The 25,376-nt window shown below is 39.9% G+C and overlaps 1 protein-coding gene across 1 annotated transcript; it reads right to left on the reverse strand.

The window, feature by feature from the left end:
• Positions 1–245: 245 nt before the first annotated feature.
• GPR37 (G protein-coupled receptor 37) lies at positions 246–22,858 on the reverse strand. Its single transcript, XM_025865727.2, has 2 exons — positions 20,597–22,858; positions 246–2,025 (listed from the first exon to the last, which is right to left on the reverse strand). The coding sequence occupies exons 1-2, from the start codon at positions 21,620–21,622 to the stop codon at positions 1,207–1,209; spliced, it is 1,845 nt and encodes a 614-aa protein (XP_025721512.1). The 5' UTR covers positions 21,623–22,858; the 3' UTR covers positions 246–1,206.
• Between the last annotated feature and the right edge of the window lie 2,518 nt (positions 22,859–25,376).

Below are 25,376 nucleotides of genomic sequence, written 5' to 3' on the forward strand. Positions count from 1 at the left end.
AAACTGAGTTTAGGCATCCTCGAGAAGTTTTCCAGAGATCTATTACAGGGATCTGTAAGAAGACAATGATGCCTTGTTTTCATTCCCAAATCCCTAGAGGCCAGCATCCTACACAAGTGCTGGAACTTAAACTCCTGAGGGGAATCAAATAATTCAAAAGGAGAGGGTTAGTTTTTTTGTTGGAAGCTTATGGAATATCAATTTAAAGGTAGTATTTGAATATTCCAAGTGTTCTAATCAAGATATATATTTTATTATTCCACTACTGTACTTTCATTCTCTTAAAGAAATTAAGTCACACAGATTTAACCAAGTTTGTTTTTTAAAAGGAGAAAAGTTAGAATTCAGAGTGCTTCAAAGGTCAATGTTCAGAGGAAATTAGATAAGTACAGGGTGTTTTAGTCCTTGATTCTGTTCATATCATAATGGGAAAACTTGTAGCTCTACATGATGGTTCAGAGATTAATAATAACTCTGCTGTCTATTCATATTTTATAAATATTTGGAAGTAATCTTACATCGGTATCTGAATATTAAAAATACAATTTTGTCTGAACATACAATATAGTTTTATATGAATCATGCATATAAAATAGTACTATTAGGAAAACTGCTTTATAACATGGTGATTACCTGCTTTAAAGGAAAATAGAATTTTAAAACAGTAAGGCTGATTTTAAATTGTGCGTAGAACCAGTAATTGTGTATTTAAGGCAATTAAAAGATTTATTGAATCTTGGTTAAAAGTAGATTGACAATGACATTAAAGAATAAAGTATAATTTATTTGGTGCTACCTTGTGAATGCTTCTTAACATCTCACGATACCATATACAATATACTTCCAATCACAACTCAAACATAAAATAACCTACAAAATCACATGGCTATAATCAAGATACACTGATTATATTTTTAAAAGAAAGAAAGTTAGCAATTAATTAAGGTGCAGTAACTTTTTTCAAATAAAATATTAGCACCATACCAGATAAAATGACCTAAAACTACTGGCCTCCTCCTATTTCTTAAATAACTAAATATAAACACTTTTCTTTCAAAGCACAAATATTAATTTGCAGAATCAGTTCTACAGTAGTTAATATTTCTCTCTTTTGTTGCATTTTTCCCCCAGGAGGGAAAAATATGAAGTAAAAACTTTCACAAGATCTGAAAATCAAATAAGTCTAACCAAACAAAAGGTTGTCCTTCAGCAATGAGTTCCCACAGAAGCAAACGTGGACATTTCCCGGCGTATGGTACTAAAAGGTGAGAGTTCAAGTTCTGTGGTATATTCGTTGTCATTGTCGTCGCTGGTCACCGTTGAAGACTTCTGAATGCACTCATCACAGCAACAGCAACAGCACTCCATAAACGCCCGGCTGAAGGGTTTGCAAAGACAGAAGAGGAGGACAGGGGTGACACAGGACTTAAAGAACAAAAGGAACTGGCTGATGATATAAAGCAAGTCCATTGTCTGCTGAGAAACCCCTGTGGCCATGTAAGCAGTAACAATGTTGCAGATATTTTCAGGAATAATGCAAAATCCATATAAAATGGTCAGAGCCACTACTGTACAGTTCATCTGGCTTTCTAGCTGAATCTGTCGTTTATTCCCCCGGGTACAGGCTTTCTCCGCTTTGCGGATTTTCCTTGCAGTTACCAAAGAGCAGGTGATGGTGAAAAGTGTGGGCAAACAGAAGTAACAGCCAAAGTACCACCAGAGTCTTGCACTGTCATAGGTAAGGGCTAAAACATAGATGGTGTCCGGTAAATCTGGGGAGACCTTGATAACGCAGCGTTCCGCAGGAGCTCGGCCACTAAACCCCAGATCCTCCTTGCTCAGCTGGCGGAGAACTACTTCTGGAAGCGCCAACAGTAGGGCACCAACCCATATAACAGCAAGCTTGGCAGTTGTCGAAGAACAGTTCTCGATCATTTCATAGTACATCTGCACATTCGTGGCTGCCCGGAAGCGGTCTATACACAGAGCACATAAGGTGAAGGTAGTGACTCCGAGGGAAGCGACCTGTGGGAGGAACACAGAACACATTTATTCTGGGTGATCTCTAAAAGATCAGAACACTAGGCAGTAAATACAGATCGGCAAAACAGGAAAAAAAACAACAACAATTTCCTGGAATGAGGCATGGGTAACTGGGTTGGTGACTTGAGCTGAATTATTATAAGATAAAAATAGGAGAGGAAAATAAAGAAATGCAGTGGTTCAAGGGTCATGGAGTCAAAAAATTTTACAGCTGAAAGGATCCATAAGGATCAGCTAGTCCAATACCACTTTATTTTAGAAAAGAGCAGAGACACCTCAAGAATTTCAGTCACCACGAAAATGCCGGCCACCAGAAGATCCAGATAAGGAGTAACGATAGTTGAATGTATATCCCATTTTCATTACTGAAAAGGATAGTCATGTTTTCCAGTGTGCAGGTCAACAGCATGCCTCACACATAGCAAACATTCAAGAGCTTATTAATTCCAACAAATGAGTAATGATCTCCTCCAATTTCTCCTAAATGCAAAGTATTTTAATATTATTTTCAAATGCATACACTTGTGGAAAACAAGAAAGGGAAATTCTCCAGGGGTCAAAATCAATGAAAAAATAAATGCCAAACAGGTCAGTGACGTCCTCCCCTGCCCGCCCATGTTGCATGCTTGCCCTAGGGACATCTCCCAATCCTGATGAGAGTTTCAAGCTGGTTTTAGCTAGGTGGTGGGGCAGGTGCCCAAGTACACAGAGGCAGGAAACAAAGCTAGAGCCAGTGTACGTGGGGATTAGGTCAAAGATCCTCTTATGAATTGGGAACTCCCCAAACAGTGACATCTTCATGGGTATAAAGAGGAAAAACAGAGGGAAATCGAAGAGAAACTTGTCGACCTTATATGATTTGGATCTAGGTGAACTGGAGATAAAAAAAAGAAGAGCAAATTCTAATCAGGAGCTCAAATTTACACTGGCCTAAGGCCAGAATTCACACCATCCGTGTGGCTCAGAAAAAAACCAAATTACAATTTTAAATTGTTCCAGGCACCTGGTAGAAGAAAACACAAAACCTCTCTGGAAGAATGCACTTTAAAACCAGGCCTCAGAAATCCACAGATAAAATTTGAGGGAACATGGATTCACAATTAAAAATCACAATATGCAAGAGACAATCCACCACTATGAACTTATGTTGCCAAAAGAAGCAACTTACTGGATCAGGCAGGCATAAAATAAATACAGTTATCATGAATTAAGTTCATTTATCAAATTTAAGGTTATAACCTTAACCATACTGAAGGAATGTCAAAAGATGGGAGATATAAAAAATAAACATGAAAACATGCAAAAAGGAGCCAGAAACAATGTCTAGATGTACCAGCCAGAGGAAAATTTCAGATCAGAAAACCCTTTGATGCTGACCACATAGAGCACTGCATCCAAACTCTTATATGCATATGGTCCTGACATCTAAATAAATCAACAACTAAAGGTTAAGAACCAAAAATATGTACATATTTTTTTCACACAGAGAATATAATGTAAACATACTATCATTCAGTAGCCTGTAAAATATTCACAAACATCCTACACACTCTCTAATGGGTACACAAACATGTATTCAACACAAGCATACATTTATTGCTATGGACTCTGGCCCAAGCACTCTTTTAGATATTGGGGATATACAACAAGAAACAATTATTTCCCTTAAGGAGGTCATAGTCAACCAAAAGGGGGAAGGTAGTTCTCAAAGGCACAAGATAAACACAGTAATCATCTGGGAGCATCAAATTTACTCAACTATTTACAGGAAATTGAAATAATTTAATTTCTAATAAATGTAGTCATTATTTATATATTTAAATAAAGACCGTGAGGATAGAAGGTAAAATGTTCATGAGGTTTAAGATGAAACAGGAGATGAAAACTCTGTAGGTGGGAAGGATGTCATTTGGGGTGTACCCTAGGCTCTCGGATATGTGCACTCACTCTGCTAGTGGGCATGTTTAAGAAGTACACAGCTATAAGTCATGCCTTGGCAAAGGGGCAAGGGAACATATATATATAATGTTCCTGTCTAATTTGTTAGAACTCAAAGGAATCATGTTGAAAAAAGGAAAACCATTTGTCATAACAATTTTGACACTCAACACATTAGTTGTTTATCTGCTACATTCAAGCTGTCACTCTTCCCAGAATGATGGCAACTTGCCTTATGGATTCTATGAGAGTTCCAATGTCAAACGCTCTCCCCTTTTTTACACGCTAAACATTAGTCAGTGTCTACTGGTTCCACTATGGAAAATAAGGACATCGCATCCATGCCCTGACTATTCTCATTATCTCTTAGTGGAGACAGTCTGAAAATGAGATATAATGAGGGCTTAAGTGTATGAAAAGCAAAACTGAAGAAAAAGTATGACTCATAATCTAGATCAGGGCAGATCAAGACGACATGGTTGAGCTTATAACCATGATTCTTGTACAAAATCTTCAGAAAGTTTCCCATAAATACCAGTAAAAGAAATATCCATCCAATATGACTGTCATAAAAAGGCATCTCTCCATACACCTTTTTATTTTTTCTTAAAGATTTTTATTTATTTATTTGAGAGAGAGAGAGAGAAAGAGAGCACGAGTGGGGAGGAGGGGCAGAGGGAGAGGGAGAAGCAGACTCCCTGCTGAGCAGGGAGCCCAATGCAGAACTCGATCCCAGGACCCCGGGATCAATAACCTGAGCCAAAGGCAGATGCTTTATTGACTGAGCCACCCAGGCACCCTCCATACCCTGTTTTAAAATTAACTTTCAAATTAACAAATTGTTCACCTTAATGGAAATTTATTTTGCCTCTATGCCAGAGATTCAAAATAATTCTAAAATTGAGGTCCACACTATGCAACTGTCTTAAGATCAGATTATTACTTTTCTTAATGTCAGTAATTGCCACACTTTGCATGGAAGTCTGAGGACTGGCTATTTTCTAAAAGTCTGCATCAAAAGTATTATTTAGAAATTGCAGTATTTTATTTTATGGCTTTTTGAAACTTCACATTTATATATTTTTCAAATATTTTGATTCATTTCTCTATAAGAATGTAAAACAAAACAAAAGAATCCTCAAACTATCAAATGTACACAAATCCTCAGCAAGGCTTTCTGTGCCATCTTCACTAACGTAAATCTTTGTGCATGTGTCCCTGTCGCCCATATATCCGGAGTCAGTCCACAAATAACAAAGCTACAGAGCTTTATGCAGTGCATTCTCTTAAAATTATCAATAACATTTCTACTGACAAAATGGACAAAATACTAGAGAGTCTGATGAGAGGCAATCTCTTAGAGGCTTAGCACATCCATTTCTTGGTAGTTTTTGATCATTATTTACAAAGAACACACAACACTCAAGAGATAGCATCTTCCCCCCCAATTAATCCCCTTAATTTTAAACACAGAGATTTAAAATCTGGACCAGGGGTGCCTGGGTGGTTCAGTTGGCGAAGCGTCTGCCTTCAGCTCAGGTCATGATCCCAGGGTCCTGGGATCCAGCCCAGACTGGGCTCCCTGCTCAGTGGGGATCCTGCTTCTCCCTCTGCCCCTCCCCCTGCTTTTGCTCTCTCCCTCTCTCTCTCTCAAATATATAAATAAAATAAAATCTTAAAAAAAAAATAAAATCTGGACCAATTAGCACAAGAGCTAGCATTTGCATACCTACCTCCCAGTCTGTTACAAAGCATTTCATGAGAGGGAAGAGCCAATGAATGCGGGTGGACATGTATTAAGACAGGTGTATTAGACTGCCTCTCCTTAGATATTTATAAACCATGCTGCACATCCACTTTTAATTAGAAGATGTTTGCTGCTTCAAAAAGCAAAAAATGTTTTCTAGGTTCTGTATATTTCACTGCACATGATAACAAAAGCCGGGGAAAATTTTAAGCAAGATTTAAATCTTTTTTTTTTTTTTTAAGATTTTATTTATTGTTTTGACAGAAAGAGACACAGCGAGAGAGGGAACACAGCAGGGGGAGTGGGAGAGGGAGAAGCAGGCCTCCCGCGGAGCAGGGAGCCCTATGCGGGGCTCGATCCCAGGATCCTGGGATCATGACCCGAGCCGAAGGCAGACGCTTAACCAACTGAACCACCCAGGCGCCCCTTAAGCAAGATTTACATGTGCTCCAACTTTCGCTCAGGAATTCTACATTGTACTTTATCTGAAGATGCTTAGTTCTTCAGCTGTGTTCCCAAAAGCTTTCGGACTGAGCACCAAATGCGTTTGAAAGAACGTATTTGATCTGTAGTCCTCTTGACGAATCACAGATTGAGGGAAGATTCCTAGGGTTCCTACACACATTGCAGGTACCCAGCTTCCTGTTGTCCAATCGTACTTCTCTCTGATCGTGTTCTCCTCAATTAGGAGCCAGCTGAGGCAGGAAGGTCACAAGAGCTGGGGCCTCGGAGGAAAACGCTGCCCCAAATGCAGATAGCGCTTACTACATAGTTGCCAACAGCAACCGCCCGAAGGCCAGTCCTGGCTACCTCCTCCCTCCTGCTGCCACATCCTGCAGTGTTATTACTTCAGATAGGTTTCTGTAAATTCACTTCTGCACTTGATTTTATGATGTGAAAGAGAAAGAAAGGTACAAAGCTCCCGCTCAGAACTTTCCCAAATTATTTATAGAAGGCTTTAAACATTTGTCAAGAATCAACCTCAGAAATTAATTGATAAAAATCATCTGGATCATGAGTGGTGGGCTAATTTCCTCTTTCTCTGACATAAAATCTATCCATGCAATTAAGATTGCTAAACATTGGGGTAACATGAAAAGATTTCAATCACAATTTTTAAATATATGTGTTTACTTACAGCTCATTGGAAATTCTACCAAGATGAATGGTGCAATGATATGCAATTATAAAACTGTGTCATAAATGCCAGATCTTCTGCATTTAATGACCATATCTGATTGCTAAAATTCAACGTCACTAAGAAATTTACTCTTGGGAATAAAATTGGTATGGGGTAGTTTCTTTCTTTCTTTTTTTTTTTTTTTTTTGAAGCAACATCCAGAGAGATGGAATGAGTAAGATGCCATCTCCTATTAATTAAACTGCAATGGGAGAAATAATTAACATCAACAAAAGCAGAACTGTAAACACTTCTAATGGACAAGACTATTAATTTTGGAGAATTGAGATCAGAGGAAAGCTGACAGCAGAAATTTTTAACTATTTGGGAAAATGAGATATGGAGTGTTTTGAGGGTGGTTGGCATCAAAGTGCACAAACAAAGGGAATCAAAATAAACAACTCTGAAAGCTTGCTTTCATACAGCAATGTTCTGCCCGTCTCTGTATCCCAGGAACTAACAGCACAGCGCCTTCAGCCCCTACCCAGTCCACGTGCAGGGCGGTAAGGCTTCTGGCAGCTCAGCAACCTGCAGCATCGTGTCAAGGCAGGGGACAGGCACAGAGTCGAGACCTGAGGACTCAGGTGGGAAAGCAGCAGCCGAGGTGCCAAAACATTCTTCCCACTGTTCAAGTTCTCATTTAGTACAAACATCAGGCCATGAGAAAACTGGAACCGCCATGTTCCCTTCGTACTACATTAAATTCGGGTTCACTCAAAATGATAGGAACAAAGAACACATGGACGCTTTATGAAAAACAGTAAGGATCCTGGCAGGAAGATCCTGAGCTATTGTCTTAGTTGTTGCTCCATTTCTCAGAAGCTTACTGCAGACAGACAAATAAGAAATTGTTTTTTTTTTTTTTAAGTATTGTGTTTTTATTTTTTTAGAGAGAGAGAGAGAAAGAGAGAGATGGTGGGGAGAGGGGCAGAGTGAGAGAGAGAGAGAGAATCTCAAGCAGGCTCCATGCCCAGCACAGAGCCCAACGCAAGGTTGCATCTCATGACCCTGAGATCATGATCTGAGCCGAAATCAAGAGTTGGATGCTTTAACTGATGGAGCCACCCAGGTGCCCCCTAACAAACCATTTTGAATGAGAGTAAGCTATGAAGGTACAACTCTTATCAAATAAATGGTACCTTTTGCTAAACTTTCTGATATAAATCAGTGATTACAATGATGGGGGGGAAAAGACCCATGTACTTCCAAACAAAATTTCTTTCATATGAAATTGAGTCAATATGCTTCAGTACAGTGAAGTGAGTGAAATACCCTGATTTTTATAAAATAGGGAAATTTCTAACCAAAGCCACGACAACTGTACTTTAGCCTAACTTATATTTTACCTCAAAAGATGTTTAAGTACATCTATTTCTGTGCTGTCCTTTGTATACAAGTAACTCACAAAACAAGGGCATTATTGTTAAGAAAACCCATTCATTTAGACCATGAATGATAATCTATTATAAGTCTGTGGTTACAGGCCTAACAATCAGGCAGGAAAAAAGCAGGAGGAGCACAGGGTAGTTTCCTTTGAAATTCTAAATGGCTTGAGCTTGTATGCCTTTGGCTTCCTCTTGCATTTTCCATAATCCTTACCCTTGCAGCACTTCAGGGCAACTTCTCCAGGGAAGAGACACTTCTTTGATCACCAGTGGGAAGAGCATGTTTATCAGAGCCTCTGCTGTGAATAAGATGGCCTTTGTCAAAAGGTCTTCCTTTCAGAATGCATGCAAGTCATGATACTAGGGTGGTAACACACTTCCATTAGTGTTTCCAAACCAAAACAGAGCGAGTGGGAGAGATCTGCCTCACCCCTTACAAACACGCGTGGATCTCTAAAATGAAATAAAGCCATTTACAGCCGCTCTTCCACAAAGAGAAGTCTTCTTCCCTTTATCAAAATTACTGAGATTTAACCTGACACACCCACATATCACAAATACCCATTTACTTCAATGATACCCAACATATTTCCTCTGTACTTGATTCCCAATGTCATGGAAAAACACTGAAGGCATCAGCTGTCATTATAATCTCATTCTCCACCTTCCTCCCTCTTGCTTAAGCTTGGTAACATTCCCTTCCTTATTTTAAAAACAACTGAGACTATTTAAAAGCTAACATAGCACTCCCAAACTTGTGTTGATTTTATAAATCTTTCTTTACTTTTATAGTCCGACCTTGACATAAAGTTTCCTACCAGTTGTGACATATGACCTCTGTTGCACAGTATATTTTTTTCTCAGTAAAAAAAAAAAAAAAAAAAAAAAAAAATTACTACAACTTGTCTAAAACATTGTAATTTGGTTATAAATATGTCAGTGCTCATTAGTATAAAAAATACCAATCAGCAAGATTAACATCATTTGTCCTAAGAGGGATGGAATCAACAGATCTTAAGGAATCTATTTATTCTCAATAATTAGTATTTTTCCTAAGCCCAAGCAGTTGTTGGTATTATTGTAATGTTTCTAATCAATCTTAAAGTGACCTAGAATCCTGAAATTTCTGTTGTTCACCTAGGGGTTCTGGTGAGTTTCCAAAGAATGGTAATAAATTTTCAGCAGTTTTCCTTTGTTCTTAATGATACTGGTTTGCATGATGGTAAACCTAAACTAAAAACACATTCTTCAGGGGCGCCTGGGTGGCTCAGTTGGTTGAGCGTCTGCCTTCGGCCCAGGTCATGATCCCAGGGTCCTGGGATCGAGTCCCGCATCGGGCTCCCTGCTCGGCGGGGAGCCTGCTTCTCCCTCTGACCCTCCCGCCTCTCATGCTCTCTCTCTACCATTCTCTCTCTCTCAAAATAAATAAAATCTTTTAAAAAAAAAAAACAAAAAAAAAACAAAAAAACACATTCTTCATCCATTTGAGGTTGGGTAATTATGATTTGAATGACACCAAGAAACAATATTTTAAGGCAAAATTTCTCTGCTCTTAACCAAAATTCCACCCTTGGTAGTCTATTAAGGAAGTACTTTTTCTTCATAAATCCTCCTATAAAAGACACGTATCTCTAAATCTCACATCTTGCTTTAAATGAATTAACAGATGCTTTTCCCATACATGAGAGATATGAACCAAGGGGAAGACAATGAAGGTAGGAGAAAAGGCCCTCGGAGGGGGAGTGATGAGCAGGAAGTAAAAAATGGCAGCCCTGAGCATAGTCATTGACCTAATGAAAATGACTCATTCCAGTCCTGGATCAAATCAGTGACCTTGGCCTTGTTAATGCTATAACCATTGAAGTGTGCTGACAACTAACATTAAAAACTATCATAAATTCACAAACCAGAAGTATTCTGTCTCAGGAACAAGCCTTGCACTGATTATACCCTGTGTTTTATAGAAGTTTTATGGAAAGTATGTATACCTACTTTTCAGAGACCCCATATTTGAGGTTGCAGCAACCCCATTCTCCAGTCTACCTTGAAATTTTAGATGAGATCATCTCCTCAGGCACAAAGAATACCATTCTAATGAGGATACTTAAGAGTCTCATGCTCTACGGACTGAGCTAGCCGGGCGCTTAATGAGGGTACTTAAGAGTTAGTGTTGGCAACAAGGTTGTGTTAATTATTGGACTTTGGCAGGTCAATTCTTGGGAAATAAAAGGACCAGAGGGTCCCCAGAGGGTGGGAGCAGAAGTGCGATGCCAGAGACAAATCTCACTGCAGAGCAGCCTGCCCATTCCTTTCTGCACATAGTCCACACCCCAGACACAGATCCGTGCGCTTCTAACCTGACACTGTTAAATCTAGTAAAGAGCTCGTAAAGGTGAAAACATTCTATCAAGGTCCATGCAGGGTAAGGGTAGAAGGCAAGGTAGAGAGACCCCCACCTACTCAGCCTGGGAATCATAAACCCAGATCTATTTTGCTTTTCCAGACATACTTGCTTCCTTTTTGCTGTTGAAGGATGCTTTGTTGATATAACCAGATACCTTGGCAGTCCTTGGGAACTCAGGATAAGTCCTCACTCTGATTCTGTGCTTGAAAGATTAATTCAATTTTGAGAAAGTCCATTCTTATGCTTCCCTTTCTATAACAGGGTCTGAGGTATCTATAATAGGGTCTAACATATCTCCCTTCTCAGCTTGTATCCTGGGTTCTCTAAGATCAAATTTTTTTTTTAAGATTTTATTTATTTATTTGACAGAGAGAAAGAGAGAGAGCACAAGCAGGGGGAGCAGCAGAGAGAGAGGGAGAAGCAGGCTCCCCACTGAGCAGAGAGCCTAATGCGGGACTCGATCCCAGGACCCTGGGATCAGGACTTGAGCCAAAGGCAGGTGCTTAACCAACTGAGCCACCCAGGCGCCCCCTAAGGTCAAATTAAATAATAGATACATTTTTGAGATTTTCAGAAGAAAGGGACTCAATTTAATGTACTATTATGACACTGTTAAATGAACCAATCATTTAAGTAAAATTTTAAAATTGATTTGCCTAATTCCTTATGGCTAATAAGGACTAATAATTCCAAAGCAGAGACGGTTGTCCCAGGCATTGTATCCTAAATAATAATTTAGAATTCTGTATTCCAAATGAAATTTCTAGGGCTGTCCTATCTGCTGAATTATCTTGCCAGTGATTTTTATGGGCTTCCTATCCCATGAAAGATTGAGAAAACAAGAAAGCAGGAATTAAAAGATTTTTGTATTTGTATCTTTTCACCAGGGATCTAGGCTGTATAGAATTTATGAAGACTAATAATAAGAATATGATAGAAAAAGAATTAGAATGAGCACAGTTTTCACTTGAATTTGTCCATCTTTGGTCCTAAGTGAGTACAACTGTGAGCTGACTCATTCCAGGACCCATTCCTGACCTTCCATAATACCTTGTTTTAACCTCTAGTATAGTGCTTATTACACTGTAGAACATTACTTTAAAAGCAGTAATGCATCCATGTTACTCATTTCTGGAAACCTTCCCCCCTTTTCTGCCACTCCTTCTACTCCCATCCACACCTATTATCATACCCAATACAGGAGGAAAGCTCAATAAATGTTTGATGAATAAATGGATAGTAAATAAATGAATGAATGATCACATATATGGAAAAGGATTATAGAAAATAATGAATTATTCAAACTGTTCTTTAATCAGTTACTGGGTGCTGCTGTTTTATATATAATCCTTCCAGGCTGAATGCCAACAAGTATCTCTAGAAGGGAAGTAAAGAAAAATCCATTTCTGTGTGTACTTCACTGACAAGCTTTAGAAAAGAATGGCATTCTCAGTATAATCACTAGTTAATTATTTAAATTTCACATTTGAATATCATAAAACTTCTTTTTTTAATTTAATTTTATTATGTTATGTTAATCACCATACAATACATCATTAGTTTTTGATGTAGTGATCCACGATTCATTGTTTGCGTATAACACCCAGTGCTCTGTGCAGTACGTGCCCTCTTTAATACCCATCACCAGGCTAACCCATCCCCCCACCCCCTCCCCTCTAAAACCCTCAGTTTGTTTCTCAGAGTCCATAGTCTCTCATGGTTCATCTCCCCCTCCTATCCCCCCCTTCATATTTCCCTTCCTTCTCCCAATGTCCTCCATGCTGTTCCTCATGTTCCACAAATAAGTGAAACCATATGATAATTGACTTTCTTTGCATAGTACTAGAAAGTCCTAGCAACAGCAATCAGACAACAAAAAGAAGTAAAAGGTATTCAAATTGGCAAAGAAGAAGTCAAACTCTCTCTTTTCACAGATGACATGATACTTTATGTGGAAAACCCAAAAGATTCCACCCCCAAATTACTAGAACTCATACAGCAATTCAGTAATGTGGCAGGATACAAAATCAATGCACAGAAATCAGCTGCTTTCTTATACACTAACCATGCAACTGTAGAGAGAGAAATTAGAGAAACGATTCCATTTACAATAGCACCAAAAACCATAAGATACCTCAGAATAAACCTAACCAAAGAGGTAAAGGATGTATACTCCAGGAACTACAGAACACTCATGAAAGAAACTGAAGAAGACACAAAAAGATGGAAAGACATTCCATGCTCATGGATCGGAAGAATAAACATTGTTTATTTATTTATTTTTTTATACTATACTATACTACCCAGAGCAATCTATACCTTCAATGTCATATACTACCCAGAGCAACCTATACCTTCAATGTCATCCCGATCAAAATTCCAATGACATTTTTCAAAGTGCTGGAACAAACAATCCTAAAATTTGCATGGAATCAGAAAAGACCCTGAATCGCCAAGGAAATGTTGCAAAAGAAAAGCAAAGTTGGGGGCATCATGTTGCCCGATTTCAAGCTATATTACAAAGCAGTGATCACCAAGACAGCATGGTACTGGCACAAAAACAGACAGATAGACCAATAGAACAGAATAGAGAGCCCAGATATGGACCCTCAACTCTATGGTCAAATAATCTTTGATAAAGCAGGAAAAAATATGCGATGGAAAAAAGACAGTCTCTTCAATAAATTGTGCTGGGAAAATTGGACAGTCACATACAAAAGAATGAAACTCGAACATTCTCTAAAACCAAACACAAAGATAAACTCAAAATGGATGAAAGACCTCAATGTGAGACAGGAATCCATCAAAATCCTAGAGGACCACATAGGCAATAACCTCTTTGACATTGGCCCCACCCAGCAACTTCTTTCAAGACACATCTCCAAAAGCTAGTGAAACAAAAGCAAAAATGAACTTTTGGGACTTCATCAAGATAAAAAGCTTCTGCACAGCAAAGGAAACAGTCAACAAAACAAAGAGGCAACCCACAGAATGGGAGAAGATTTTTGCAAATGACACTACAGACAAAGCGCTGGTATCCAAGATCTATAAAGAACTTCTCAAACTCAACACCCAAAAAACAAATAATCAAGTCAAAAAATGGGCAGAAGACATGAACAGACACTTCTCTGAAGAAGCCATACAAATGGCTAACAGACACATGAAAAAACGTTCATCATCATTAGCCATCGGGGAAATTCAAATCAAACCACATTGGGATACCCCCTTACACCAGGTAGAATGGCAAAAATGGACAGGGCAAGAAACACCAAAGTTGGAGAGGTTGTGGAGAAAGGGGAACCCTCTTACACTGTTGGTGGGAAGGCAAGTTGGTACAGCCACTTTGGAAAACAGTGTGGAGGTTCCTCGAAAAATTAAAAATAGAGCTACCCTATGGCCCAGCAATTGCACTCCTGGGTATTTACCCCAAAGATACAGATGTAGTGAAAAGAAGGGCCATATACACCCCAATGTTCATAGCAGCAATGTCCACAATAGCCAAACTGTGGAAAGAGCCGAGATGCCCTTCAACAGATGATTGGATAAAGAAGATGTGGTCCATGTATACAATGGAATATTACTCAGCCATCAGAAAGGCTGAATACCCAACTTCTACATCAACATGGATGGGACTGGAGGAATTATGCTAAATAAAACTTCTATTTCTTATATAGAACCCAAATTCAGTAAACTTTGCCATACACTGTTCATAAATGGCATTGTAAATAAGAGCTCACTCTATAACTTTTTAAATCCTTTCTGCAAAAGTCATCAGCTAAATATTTCTACTTGCGTGGGAATGCAGGAAATGATTATAAAGGGATTAATGGGAAGTCATAAAATATTTGTTGAGCACCATTCACATACACTGAGTTTATTTTCCCTGGGAATATTATTAGTGACTTTCAAATTGCTCATAAAACTGTATGTTTCCACTTAAAAGTCCATCAGAATACCTAATGGCTAATCCACAACTCAAGCAAATTTACCATCTGTCATGATAAATGTGCTCTTACTTGAATGTAGGGGTTCTAAGGAAATCTTTGTGGCATCGCATACCTGTATGGTAAATCATCTTCAGCTTCCAGGACCCTTCCTTTCTTACCTGTCAATGCTAACTACAGTCTAAGGCAATTAAAGAGCCATTTGTTTCACTCAGTTTAAAATGAGTATTTCTTAAAGCCATTGGAGAATCTGGCTCTTTTCATCACAAAACATTGTAGATCTTTCCCAAATCATCCCTGGGCTAGAGGCCCTGGTGAGATGCATTCCCTTTATCCATCCTCCACCCTGATGCAGGAATCTTGTATCCCAGTAAAATAAAAATACAGTTAGGAGTGCCCGGGTGGCTCAGTTGGTTAAGCATAGGACTCTTGATTTCGGCTCAGGTCATGATCTCAGGGTTGTGAGATTGAGCCCTGCCTCAGGCTTCGTGCTAGGTGTGGAGCCTGCTTAAGATTCTCTCTCTCCTTCTCCCTCTGCCCCTCCCTCATTCAAAACTTCCAATTAATGTCCGAACAGAAATACATATTTAGCAGTGGATCTGAATCAGATGATACGCTGACTCTGGTTGGCTTTCATCAAGTAATAAGCAAAGATCTGTTCCAGTTGCCACGTTCAGTGCCTGAATTATTTGGCTTTAATCATTTGTTAGATCCTTAAAGGAATAGTATGATAGGGAACTCCTATGCCAATCTCCTATTGCAGTCCACACCCAGACCTCCGTATCTATCCATCTCTCTCCCTCCCTCTCCCCTACCCCCTCTCTTTCCATATACAACTATCACTTTGAGTATAGTTCTGTGTTTTTGTTTGTTTGTTTGTTTGTTTTTTCTGGTGACTATCTGCTAAACCAGCTGAAAATGATGTGTCTGTTAGGATGGCCACCATCCACTCAGATTCTCTTCTCTCCTATCCCGTCTTCCTACCATTCCATCTGCCCTTGATCCTTAAGGGACTTACCACTAGGCTACAAAGGCATCAGAATCCTGGAATAGAAAGAGAGAAGTTATCAACTACAACATTTCCCAGTATATTCCCACTCATAGCAACGTTAAATATGATAAAACTACTTTCTAGCAACAGACCCTGGAATCTGGCTACTCTCCCCAAGCCTTATGCCAACAAATTGAAATAAAACAAGAGTTGAATGTAAATTGCAAAGATATGTAATTTCTGCTGAAGAAACGCCTCCTATTTTTCTACACAAACCCAACTCTCCCCAAATTCCACTATCTCCTTAAGATTATGCTAATACCCAAGTTGTAGGAAAAAAAAAAAGAACTATGGTAGAAGAAGAAAAGAAGGCAGAGGGGGAAGATAGGAGAGAAAATTGAGAAAATTTCTGAAGATTAATAAAATTAACTGTGGTGTAGCTATTATGGAAAATGGAATGGAAATTACTCAAAATTTAAAGGGGTGTCTGGGTGGCTCAGTCAGTTAAGCATCTGCCTTTGGCTCAGCTCATGATCCCAGGCTCCTGGGACCCTGCCCCACACTGGGCTCCCGGTTCAGCAGAGAGCCTGCTTCTCCCTCTCCCTCTACTGCTCCCCCTGCTTGTGCTCTCTCTCTCTGTCAAATAAATAAATAAAATCTTAAAAAAATTAAAAATAAAATTATCATATGATCTAGCAATTCCACTTTTGGGTATTTATCTGACAAACATGAAAACACTAACTTGAAAAGATATATGCAACCCTATGTTCATTGCAGCATGATTTGTGATAGCCAAGGAAACAACCCAAGTGTCTACTGATGGATGAATGAATGGATGAAAAAAATGTGGTATATATATATATATATACACACACATATACATACACTGGAATATTATTCAGCCATAAAAAAGAATGAAATCTTGCCACTTGTAACAACATAGATGGACCTCCAGGCATTTTGCTAGATGAAATAAATCAGACAGGAAAGACATACACCACATGATCTTACTTATATGTGGAATCTAAAAACAACAACAACAAAATCACATATACACAAACAAAAAACCTAAAACAAAAAAACTAAGCTCATAGATACAGAGGAGAGATTGGTAGTTGCTAGAGGCTGGGGGTTCTTGAAGGGTATCAAAAGATACAAGCTTCCAGTTATAAAATAAGTCATGGGGATGTAATGTACAACATGGTGACTATAGTTAATAATACTCTAATGCATATTTGGAAGTTTTTAAGAAAGAATTTTAGATTTTAGAAGTAGATTTCAAAAGTTTTCATCATAAGAAAAAATATGTTGTAACTATGTAATGTGACAGATACTAACTAGAGTTATTATAGTGATCATTTCACAATTACACAGATATCGAATCATAGGGGGAAGATTTTTGAGAAAGCTTAAACAAATATACTTATTTACAGTGTCTTTTACCAGTCTAAAACACTTTGTGATTTTTAAGAATATAAAAATGTAACCTACATAGCTTAATTTGTTCACTAAAATAATCATCTTTGACACATTAAAAAGTGCAAATGACTCAGATGATTGCAGTTTTTAAAAATTTAATGAGCTACCAACTCTGGAACTTACTGTTAATTTATGAGAAGATGAAATTTAATATAAAAAGCTATAAATTTCATCATATAGCAAATGATGTTAACTGGGTTAATTTTTACCTACCCATTGGATAGAAAAATCTTTTTTAAAAGATGCCGAGGGGCGCCTGGGTGGCTCAGTCGGTTAAGCGTCTGCCTTCAGGTCAGATCATGATCCCAGAGTCCTGGGACAGAGTTCTGCATCGGGCTCCCTGCTCAGCGGGGAGCCTGCTTCTCCCTCTCCCTCTGCCTGCTGCTCTGCCTACTTGTGCTCTCTACCTCTCTGTCAAATAAATAGAATCTTTAAAAAAAAATAAAAGATGCCAAGGAGGAGACATAAAAAGGAAACACCCATTGGACATTCTTGCCTCGTAGATGTTTGTCTAATAAGCAAACTTGAGATGAGGAGTGTGGGTGCCACAGACGAGGTATATATGCTTAGGATGATATTTCTCCTCTCTGGGCCTCATGTTTCATCTTTAAAGTCAGGGGGTTGGATCAGAGTGCCATCTGGTTCTAATTTATCCTGATAATTCAAAAGCTGCTGTGGTGCAGGCTATGGCTCCCCACCCAGATTGCCTCCCCACAAAATTCCTTCAGGTATGCAGGGCTGATTCCCCCCAGTACTGGTGGTTGGTGGCTCTCAGCTGCATCCCCCTCTAGGAATTGCCCTTCAGAGAGATCCACCCAGATCGAGGTTATGTCCCGGCTTCCTGGGAGCAACTTCCATCCAGTGACTGGTCCCTTAGGAAACAAAAGTCTGGGCTGTCTTGCCTCATTCAGGACACCAGGCAAGGCCCTCCAGCCCGGGAGCTCCTGTGGTGTCAGCCAAGGTCTCCGGCATCTGGATCACAGTTAAACTTCTCCCTCTGCCCAATCCTGCCTCCTTCATTCCCTACTAGGTGTTGAACCTGAGAGCATTCCCCAGTAAACTTCCTGCAAAGCAAATCTCCACATTTGGGTCTGTTCTTTCGGGAACCTGACATGGAACAGGCACTCAATCTCTCTTACTTCTGTGAAACTAATAGTGCCTCCTAGAGGCAGAAATGTTTTATTTTGAAATTTGGACTGTATTTCCTGTTCTCGTCATCAGGAATTATAGAGCTGATAACTACTATCCAATAATTATTTTCACAAAGCATACTAACGAATTATAAAATTATTTCAGAATAGGATAGGAATGCAGAAACACTACTTAAGAAACTTAAGATTTTCATTCATTACTTTAACAGTAAAAATGTATATCACAGTCTAATTTTTAAAGAAAAAAAATGAGTAAATTTTTTTTTCTAACCTTTGCTTCTCTGGGGAAAATAAGGCCTAGTACTAATAACTAAAAAAAAAAAAAAAATAGGTCTATAAAGAAGGGGGGAATACAGAGAGAAAAAAATAACAATAGTTGTTTTAATAATAAAAAAGGTAAAAAATATTCTTAAGGAGCAGAGAATTAAATTTAAAAATGAAATAAAAAAGAAAACATACATTTAAAAAAAATCCTCAGAGTTAGAAAAGACATACATGATAAATACCATCACTCAAAACTCATAGGTCTCATAAACTAATGAAAGTTTTTATATTCTTTTCTGAATTTGGATGGGATGCCTTTCTTTTAAAGTTTTTTTTTTAAGAACTGGGTAACTTCTTTTTTTCTTCTTTCCCCAGTTTCTTTCTTTCTTTTTTTTTTTTTTTGTTCTCTTTATATTGTTTTTTCTTCTAATGTATAAAGGCTTCATCATGCCCAGTACATTTTAGACAAGCCAATACACTTCTCTGTTACTGGGGGTAATTTTCCTGTTCACTTTATAGTTTACTTTTGTCTCATTCTTGCATATGTCAATTTCCTCTGCATTATTCCAAGAGAGAAATCATAAATCTTGACCTTGAAAAGGCAACTGATAGACACATTTCTCTTACATAAATTCAACTACCTCCCCTGCAATTCAAAATGAACTGTCTACCAAATAAATTAGATATTTCAGAGCTACTTGGCACCTGGCAACAAGAGAAACCCTAGGCCTTGGTAAAGTAGCAACAGCTGATTTAACCAGCATGGAATGATTCTGCATCTGATCCCTGCCAGGATAACAGAGGGTCTTATTTACCGTCTCTTCCCTTGGTTCTTCTAAGTAGGTACTGTTTTCTGTTTACTTATCCCCTAGCTTTAGGCCCTGGAACAATGTTGAACATAGTGTCATTGGCTCTGGTGCCAGACAGGATCAGGGGCTCTGGAATATTTACAGTTTCCCTTCTGCTTCCGTAAATGAAATGGGCAGTTTGAATGGAGGAAATCAAGGGCCAGCTGGCTAAAAACACAACTGGCTACAAAGCAGTTGGGCTCCTTCCAAGAGCTGGTGTTTAAACAGAGGCCATTTAAAGAGCAAATTCCAACTACCATAATAACGGTTCAGGACACTAGCTGTAAGATGAAACAATAAAATTTTACTCAGCAATATTTTTTTTCCAAAGTTTGGAAACTATTATATGCCCCCTTTTTCTTAAGAAATTTTTCTAGTCTTAGTCAATGCCTTAAAATAGTCAATCCATTATATACTAACAAATGACAAGTATATATTATATACTTAGTATATATATAGTATATATATATATACACTTTATATATATATATATATTTATACACACACACACACACACATATACATATATATGAATTCTGTGCCAGGATGGCCAAAGTGTTATTTTTGCCTAAGCTCATTCATACAAAATAAATAAAACTGTTAAGAAATTGAGAAGGAAAAGAAGAGAAATAAGAAATGACATAGAATTTAGATGGGATGGCATGGCAGACAGCCAAAGGACACTTAAACTAATTTGGGAGGTTATTAATACATCATGAAGCCAACTGACAAAGGCAGATTTCCTTTGTCAAATAAAATAGTATTTCCATTTTGATCTTTAAGAAAAATTCAATAATCCTCATGGGGAAAAATCATGTTGGAGTACTACTCAATAAACAATACATGTTTTTTTGTTGTTGTTGCTGAGTTCTGGTAATGACATCCACAGACTGGCTATTTATTAACCCTAGAATCTCTGATAGGTGCCACATCAGAAATATATATAAATGCCATATTCAGCGAGATAAATTTAAAATGTAAACAATTCTATACATGATGAGATCATAATTATTTCACAATCCAGGAGCAGATGAGTTTGAAGGTGAGGGAACAAAGCTGCCTCTCTCTCTTTCTCAATGATTGACATGAGAAATGGAGGAGGGACCCAGAAAAAAAGTAAAGGGGTTCAGCAGCTAGGTACGTGCGTGGCGCAGCTGTTCTGATGCTATAAATCCCAGAAATGGGTAAAGCCAGTAGTTTGAGACCCCCTGGAAGCCATTACCTCTATATAGGGCACAATCTTGCAAGAGAAGTCCTCCAGCAGCCACTTCTTCGTCAGCTCGTGAAAGATGACGAGCGGAAGGCAGAAGAAGATGATGAGAAAATCCCAGAAGGCCAGGTTGGCCAAGAGGGAATTGGAGATGCTCCGCATGTAGTAGTTGTGACACACGATGCACATTACCGCCAGGTTGCCAATGATGCCAGTCCCGAAGATCACCACAGACAAACACATGACTGCATAGGCTCCGTATGACTCCTGGGTCAGCGGGTAGAAGGGGTTCTTTAGTCGCAAGCGCCGGTTTGTGCTGTTCCCCCGGCGGGAACCCCCGCGTTCGTGGACCCCTTCGCCTGAGGACCCATTCTGGGCCAGCGCCCTGCCAGGGGGTGCGATCGTCCGCCCTTCGTGCCCCGACGGTCCATTGACCATCTTGGGTGAGGTGTCGTGGTGGGAACCCTGGAGTTTCCCGCCTCTCCTTGGCCAGTAATAAAGGTCGCTGGCTCCGGGTTCTGTCCTCACACTCTGCTCCTGACTGTGCTCAGAAATGCCAGCGCCTCTGGGACCCTTCTCTTTCCCCTCTGAGGTCTGCAGGAAGAGTTGGACAGCCGGGAGGTTCCCTCTCCCCAAAGTTCCAAGGGGCTCCAGGCCCCGGGCACCTTTCCACCTCCAGGCTCCAGACGGCCTGGCTGGAAGTCCCGAGGGTTCTGCGGCCGACGCCTCCGCCCCTCTTCCCGCACCTGGGTCACCGCCCCAGGCGGCCCTCAGGTCCCACAAGGACGCCGCGCGCACCGCTGCCCCCTGCTCCTCCTCCCTGGGCGCACGGGTTCGCAGAAGGTCTCCTGCAGAATCTCCCAGTCCCCACGCGTCCCTACTGCGACGCTGGCTCAGTGCAGGTGAACAGTCTTCCCCGAGGCAAGTTTCGTTCCTGGGCGAAAGAGCGGACCCGAGGGCAGGAGAGGAAGAAACCTTGAGCAGTAGCAGAAGCAGCAACCGCAAGGTGCGGGCGAGAGGCGCGCCCGGGGCCCGCATGGCTCGGTGAGGGCGCACCCGGCAGCCGCGGCTCCTGATTAGGACCAACACCTGCTGCCTAAGTTGCTGCTGAGAGTTAGACACATGTCACAACTCACCCCCGCCCCAGCAGTGGGGGACGGGAGATTACGGGGAGGTTGGGGGATGGGTCTTGGGTCACAAACCCTCCCCCTCTACAATCCTTCCTCTTTTGGCTTCCCGTGCATTTCTCAGCCAAATCCAACCCGAGCGCTGCGTATCCCCAAGGTTCAGAGAGGGAATCGCTGCTCCCGGTGGCTGACCTTGAAAAGTTGCAACCAACACCTGACTGTTGATTAATGTTGCGACTGGGAGAAGCCCGGACCAAGCCCCACGTTCCTCCCTGCCTTTGGGCGGTTGCCTTCTTGGTAACAGTTGCTCTGCCTATTTACATCCTTCCCATAGCGCTTTATCCAGTTGATAACAGTTGCTCTGCCTTTTTACACCCTTTCAATACCGCTTTATCCAGCTGTAAACCGAGGTCGTTAAAGGGAGAGAAAAACAAGTTGCCCTTCTTCACATGACTGGCAGCCACAACCCCGCTCCCGGCTCGCTGGAAACAGGTAGCAAACAGCCAGACGCCGCGCAGATGCACCGGGAAACTCTTGCCCCACCTAACCCCAGCGGCTTGTGAGGCTACTGCTGCCGAGAAGCAGGATTCCAAACCCGCGGCCACTGTCAAAGTTGCTTCTCCTCCTGCTCAAAGTTGACCAGGGGGCGGCGCGGGCTGCTGGGCGGCGTGTCCTCGCGGACAAGGGAATCGGTGGTGGGGGTGGGGAGGGCGAGCGCTGCTCCTCGCTAGACGGTGCCGGCGGCCGAAGGAGCTTGTTGCTGCGACAGCAGGCGCAACCCGGGCGGAGAGTGTCGTGCCTGGAACCGCCGCGGGCAAGGCGGTGCATGGCCGGAAAGGGGGAGGTGGCCCGGCCTCTCCCCGCCGCTCCAGTCGCTGCGCGCGCGGGCGAGACCCAGCGCTCGGCTCCTTACCTCCTCCCCCTCTTCTGCCTCCTCCGAGAGAGGCTGGTTTGTGGGGAGACTGGATTCCCTTGTGGGTTACGACTCACTAAACCCACACACGTTTCATTCAAGCCCTTTGTAGCGGCTTTCGCTCGTAGGAGCTGGAAGCCGAGAGGGAACAAGGGCGGAGGCGCGGAGCTAGAGATGGGCGGGACGCGTTAATTCCCCAGATGTCGGAACCAGCTTGACAGGTCCCAGAGACCCGTGCTTTCGCTTCCAGTCCGCAGCGGCGGGTGCGCATGCCCAGGCCTTGGCCCCGAGGGGAGTAGTAAGGTGAACCGCTCACCTCCTTTGGTATTCCCAAGAGCTGAGACTCGAGAGAAAGGAAGCTCAGAGGTTTCAGTCGTAGAGAATGAGCAGTTAGACAGTGGGACGCCGAGTGAAAATGTTCAGGATGAACCAGACCTTTAACACTGAGTTAGGAAGCATGCTAACAGGGGTTACTTAGAACGCTCAGAGTACAAAGAAAGTAGTTTTGTTTGATGAACTACTGGGAAATGACAGGTGGGAGGAAACTGACTTGAACAGAACTGCCAGTATGGCTGACCATGCCTTTCCAACCTTTACAATAAACCCTCCACTCCTGCTACAGTTGTTCAGGGTATAGTTAATAAGGCAAATATAATATAAAATAGACAAACTGATTAAAAGAGAAAGTGATAGAGGAATATATAAATGCATTTTAAAATAAAAAAAGGCAAAATCTAGAAAAACAGGAGAAAATACAATGAAAAATATGATGCCACTTGTGGCAGGTATAGAATAATGGCCCTCCAAAAGATGTCCACATCCTAATTCTTAATACCTGTGAAAATTTTACCTTATTTGGCAAAAGGGACTTTGCAGATGTGATTCAGTTAAAGATCTTGAGATGGGAAGAGTATCATGAATTATCATTCAGGTGGGTCCACTGAAATCACAAGGGTCCTTACAAGAGGGAGGTAGGAGGGTCAGAGTGTCCTGGGGCAGTGAGCCAAGTCATGCTGTCAATCTCTGGAAACTGGAAAAGTCCCTGACTGCTCATTTTAGACTTCTGACCTCCAGAACTATAAAATAATGAATTTGTGTTGTTTTAAGCCACTAAGTCTGTAGTAATTTGTTACAGCCAGCAATAATAAACTAATATGCCAATTAATCTGAAAATGTAGACAGCAGCAACAATTTTATTGAAAAATATTAACTACCAAAAATAGCTCAAGAAGAATTTTTTAGAAACCTAAAGATAACCATAACATTAAAGAAATCAAGTCATTCATCATTTCCTATCAGAAAACACTAGACATTATCAAATCCTAAGGAGTAATTATACTTTATATGAAATGTTCCATAGCTACCCAATTAATATTATGAAGTCAGAATAACCTTAATATCAAAATCAGACAATGACAGAAAAAGAAAAAAAAGGTGAATAGCACTCATTTATACATTAATTTACTCATTTACATACAATAATTATCTCAAGTACATTAGTCCATTAAACAAATATTCTGCTCATGTTATATACAGAAGAGCAGTGAACAAAATAAAGGTCTGCTCCTTCTGAATTTATATCCTCTTGGGGGAGACAGATAATAAACAAATAAATATATAATATGTCAGATGATGATAAGTGCTATAGAGAGAAGAATGGAGAGTAAGGAAATAGAGTAATGGATAGGGGAAGTCTGTTCTTTTATAAGCATGGCCAGTGAAAGCCTTTCTAATAAGGTGATTTTTGAGTACTGACATATAATCCAATAATCCCAAATAAAAGCCTGACAGATTCAACACCATCTGTTTTTTTTTAATATGGCATAAAATAGGGCTTATCCCAGAAATGTCAGGATAGCTTAATATTTAGAGTATTTTTTTAATAATTTATGAAATCAAGCAGTTTATGAAATTAAGGACAAAGACATATTAATCTCAATGGATGCAGGAGAAGCATTTGATTAAATGCAATCATCATTCATTATTAAAACTATTAGCAAACTAGAAATAGAAAAAAAGCTTCTTTAATATAACAAATGTTAATTTAAAAATAAAGCAAACATTAATGTCAAAATAATAGAAACATCCCCTTTAAAATGAAAACAAGACATCGATCACCTCTTCTATAATCAGCACTGTACTGAAAATACTTACCAATGAAATAAGACAAGGAAAAGAAATAGTTATAGTAAAGAAGTACAATTGGTGTTATTTGTAGATTAGATAAACCTATACACAAAATTTAAAGTGAATTAACATTTACATAGCTACCAGTTGTAACTTACCAGATATCAAGACTCATATAACTATAGTAACAAAAATAGCATGATACTGGTGCAGGGAGGACCAAAAAGACAAATGAAATAGAACAGAAAACAGGGAAGCATGCATAAACTTATGTGAGAATTTGATATAGCAAGAGAACTGCCATTACAAATGGATGGTTGAACTAGTCAATAAATGGTACTGAAAAAAACTGACAATCCATAGAGGAAAAAATAAAGTTGTATTTCTTTCTTCATACTATATATAAAATATATTTCAGAATAAAGATCTCAATATGAAAACTTAAGTATTTAACACATTGAGAAGAAAATATAGGAAAATGTCATTATGACATAAGAGTGGAAAAGGTTTCATAAGATTGAGGAAGAAAAAGTATAAAAGATAAAAATGATAAACATGGTTTTCTTAAAGTTTACACTTCTGAACCAACAAGGAAACCATCAGCAAAGTTAAAATCAAGCCACAA

Source organism: Callorhinus ursinus, unplaced genomic scaffold (assembly GCF_003265705.2).
Source record: "Callorhinus ursinus isolate GAN/ISIS: 27379988/994484 unplaced genomic scaffold, GSC_fseal_2.0 scaffold12, whole genome shotgun sequence".
Taxonomy (NCBI): Eukaryota; Metazoa; Chordata; class Mammalia; order Carnivora; family Otariidae; genus Callorhinus; species Callorhinus ursinus.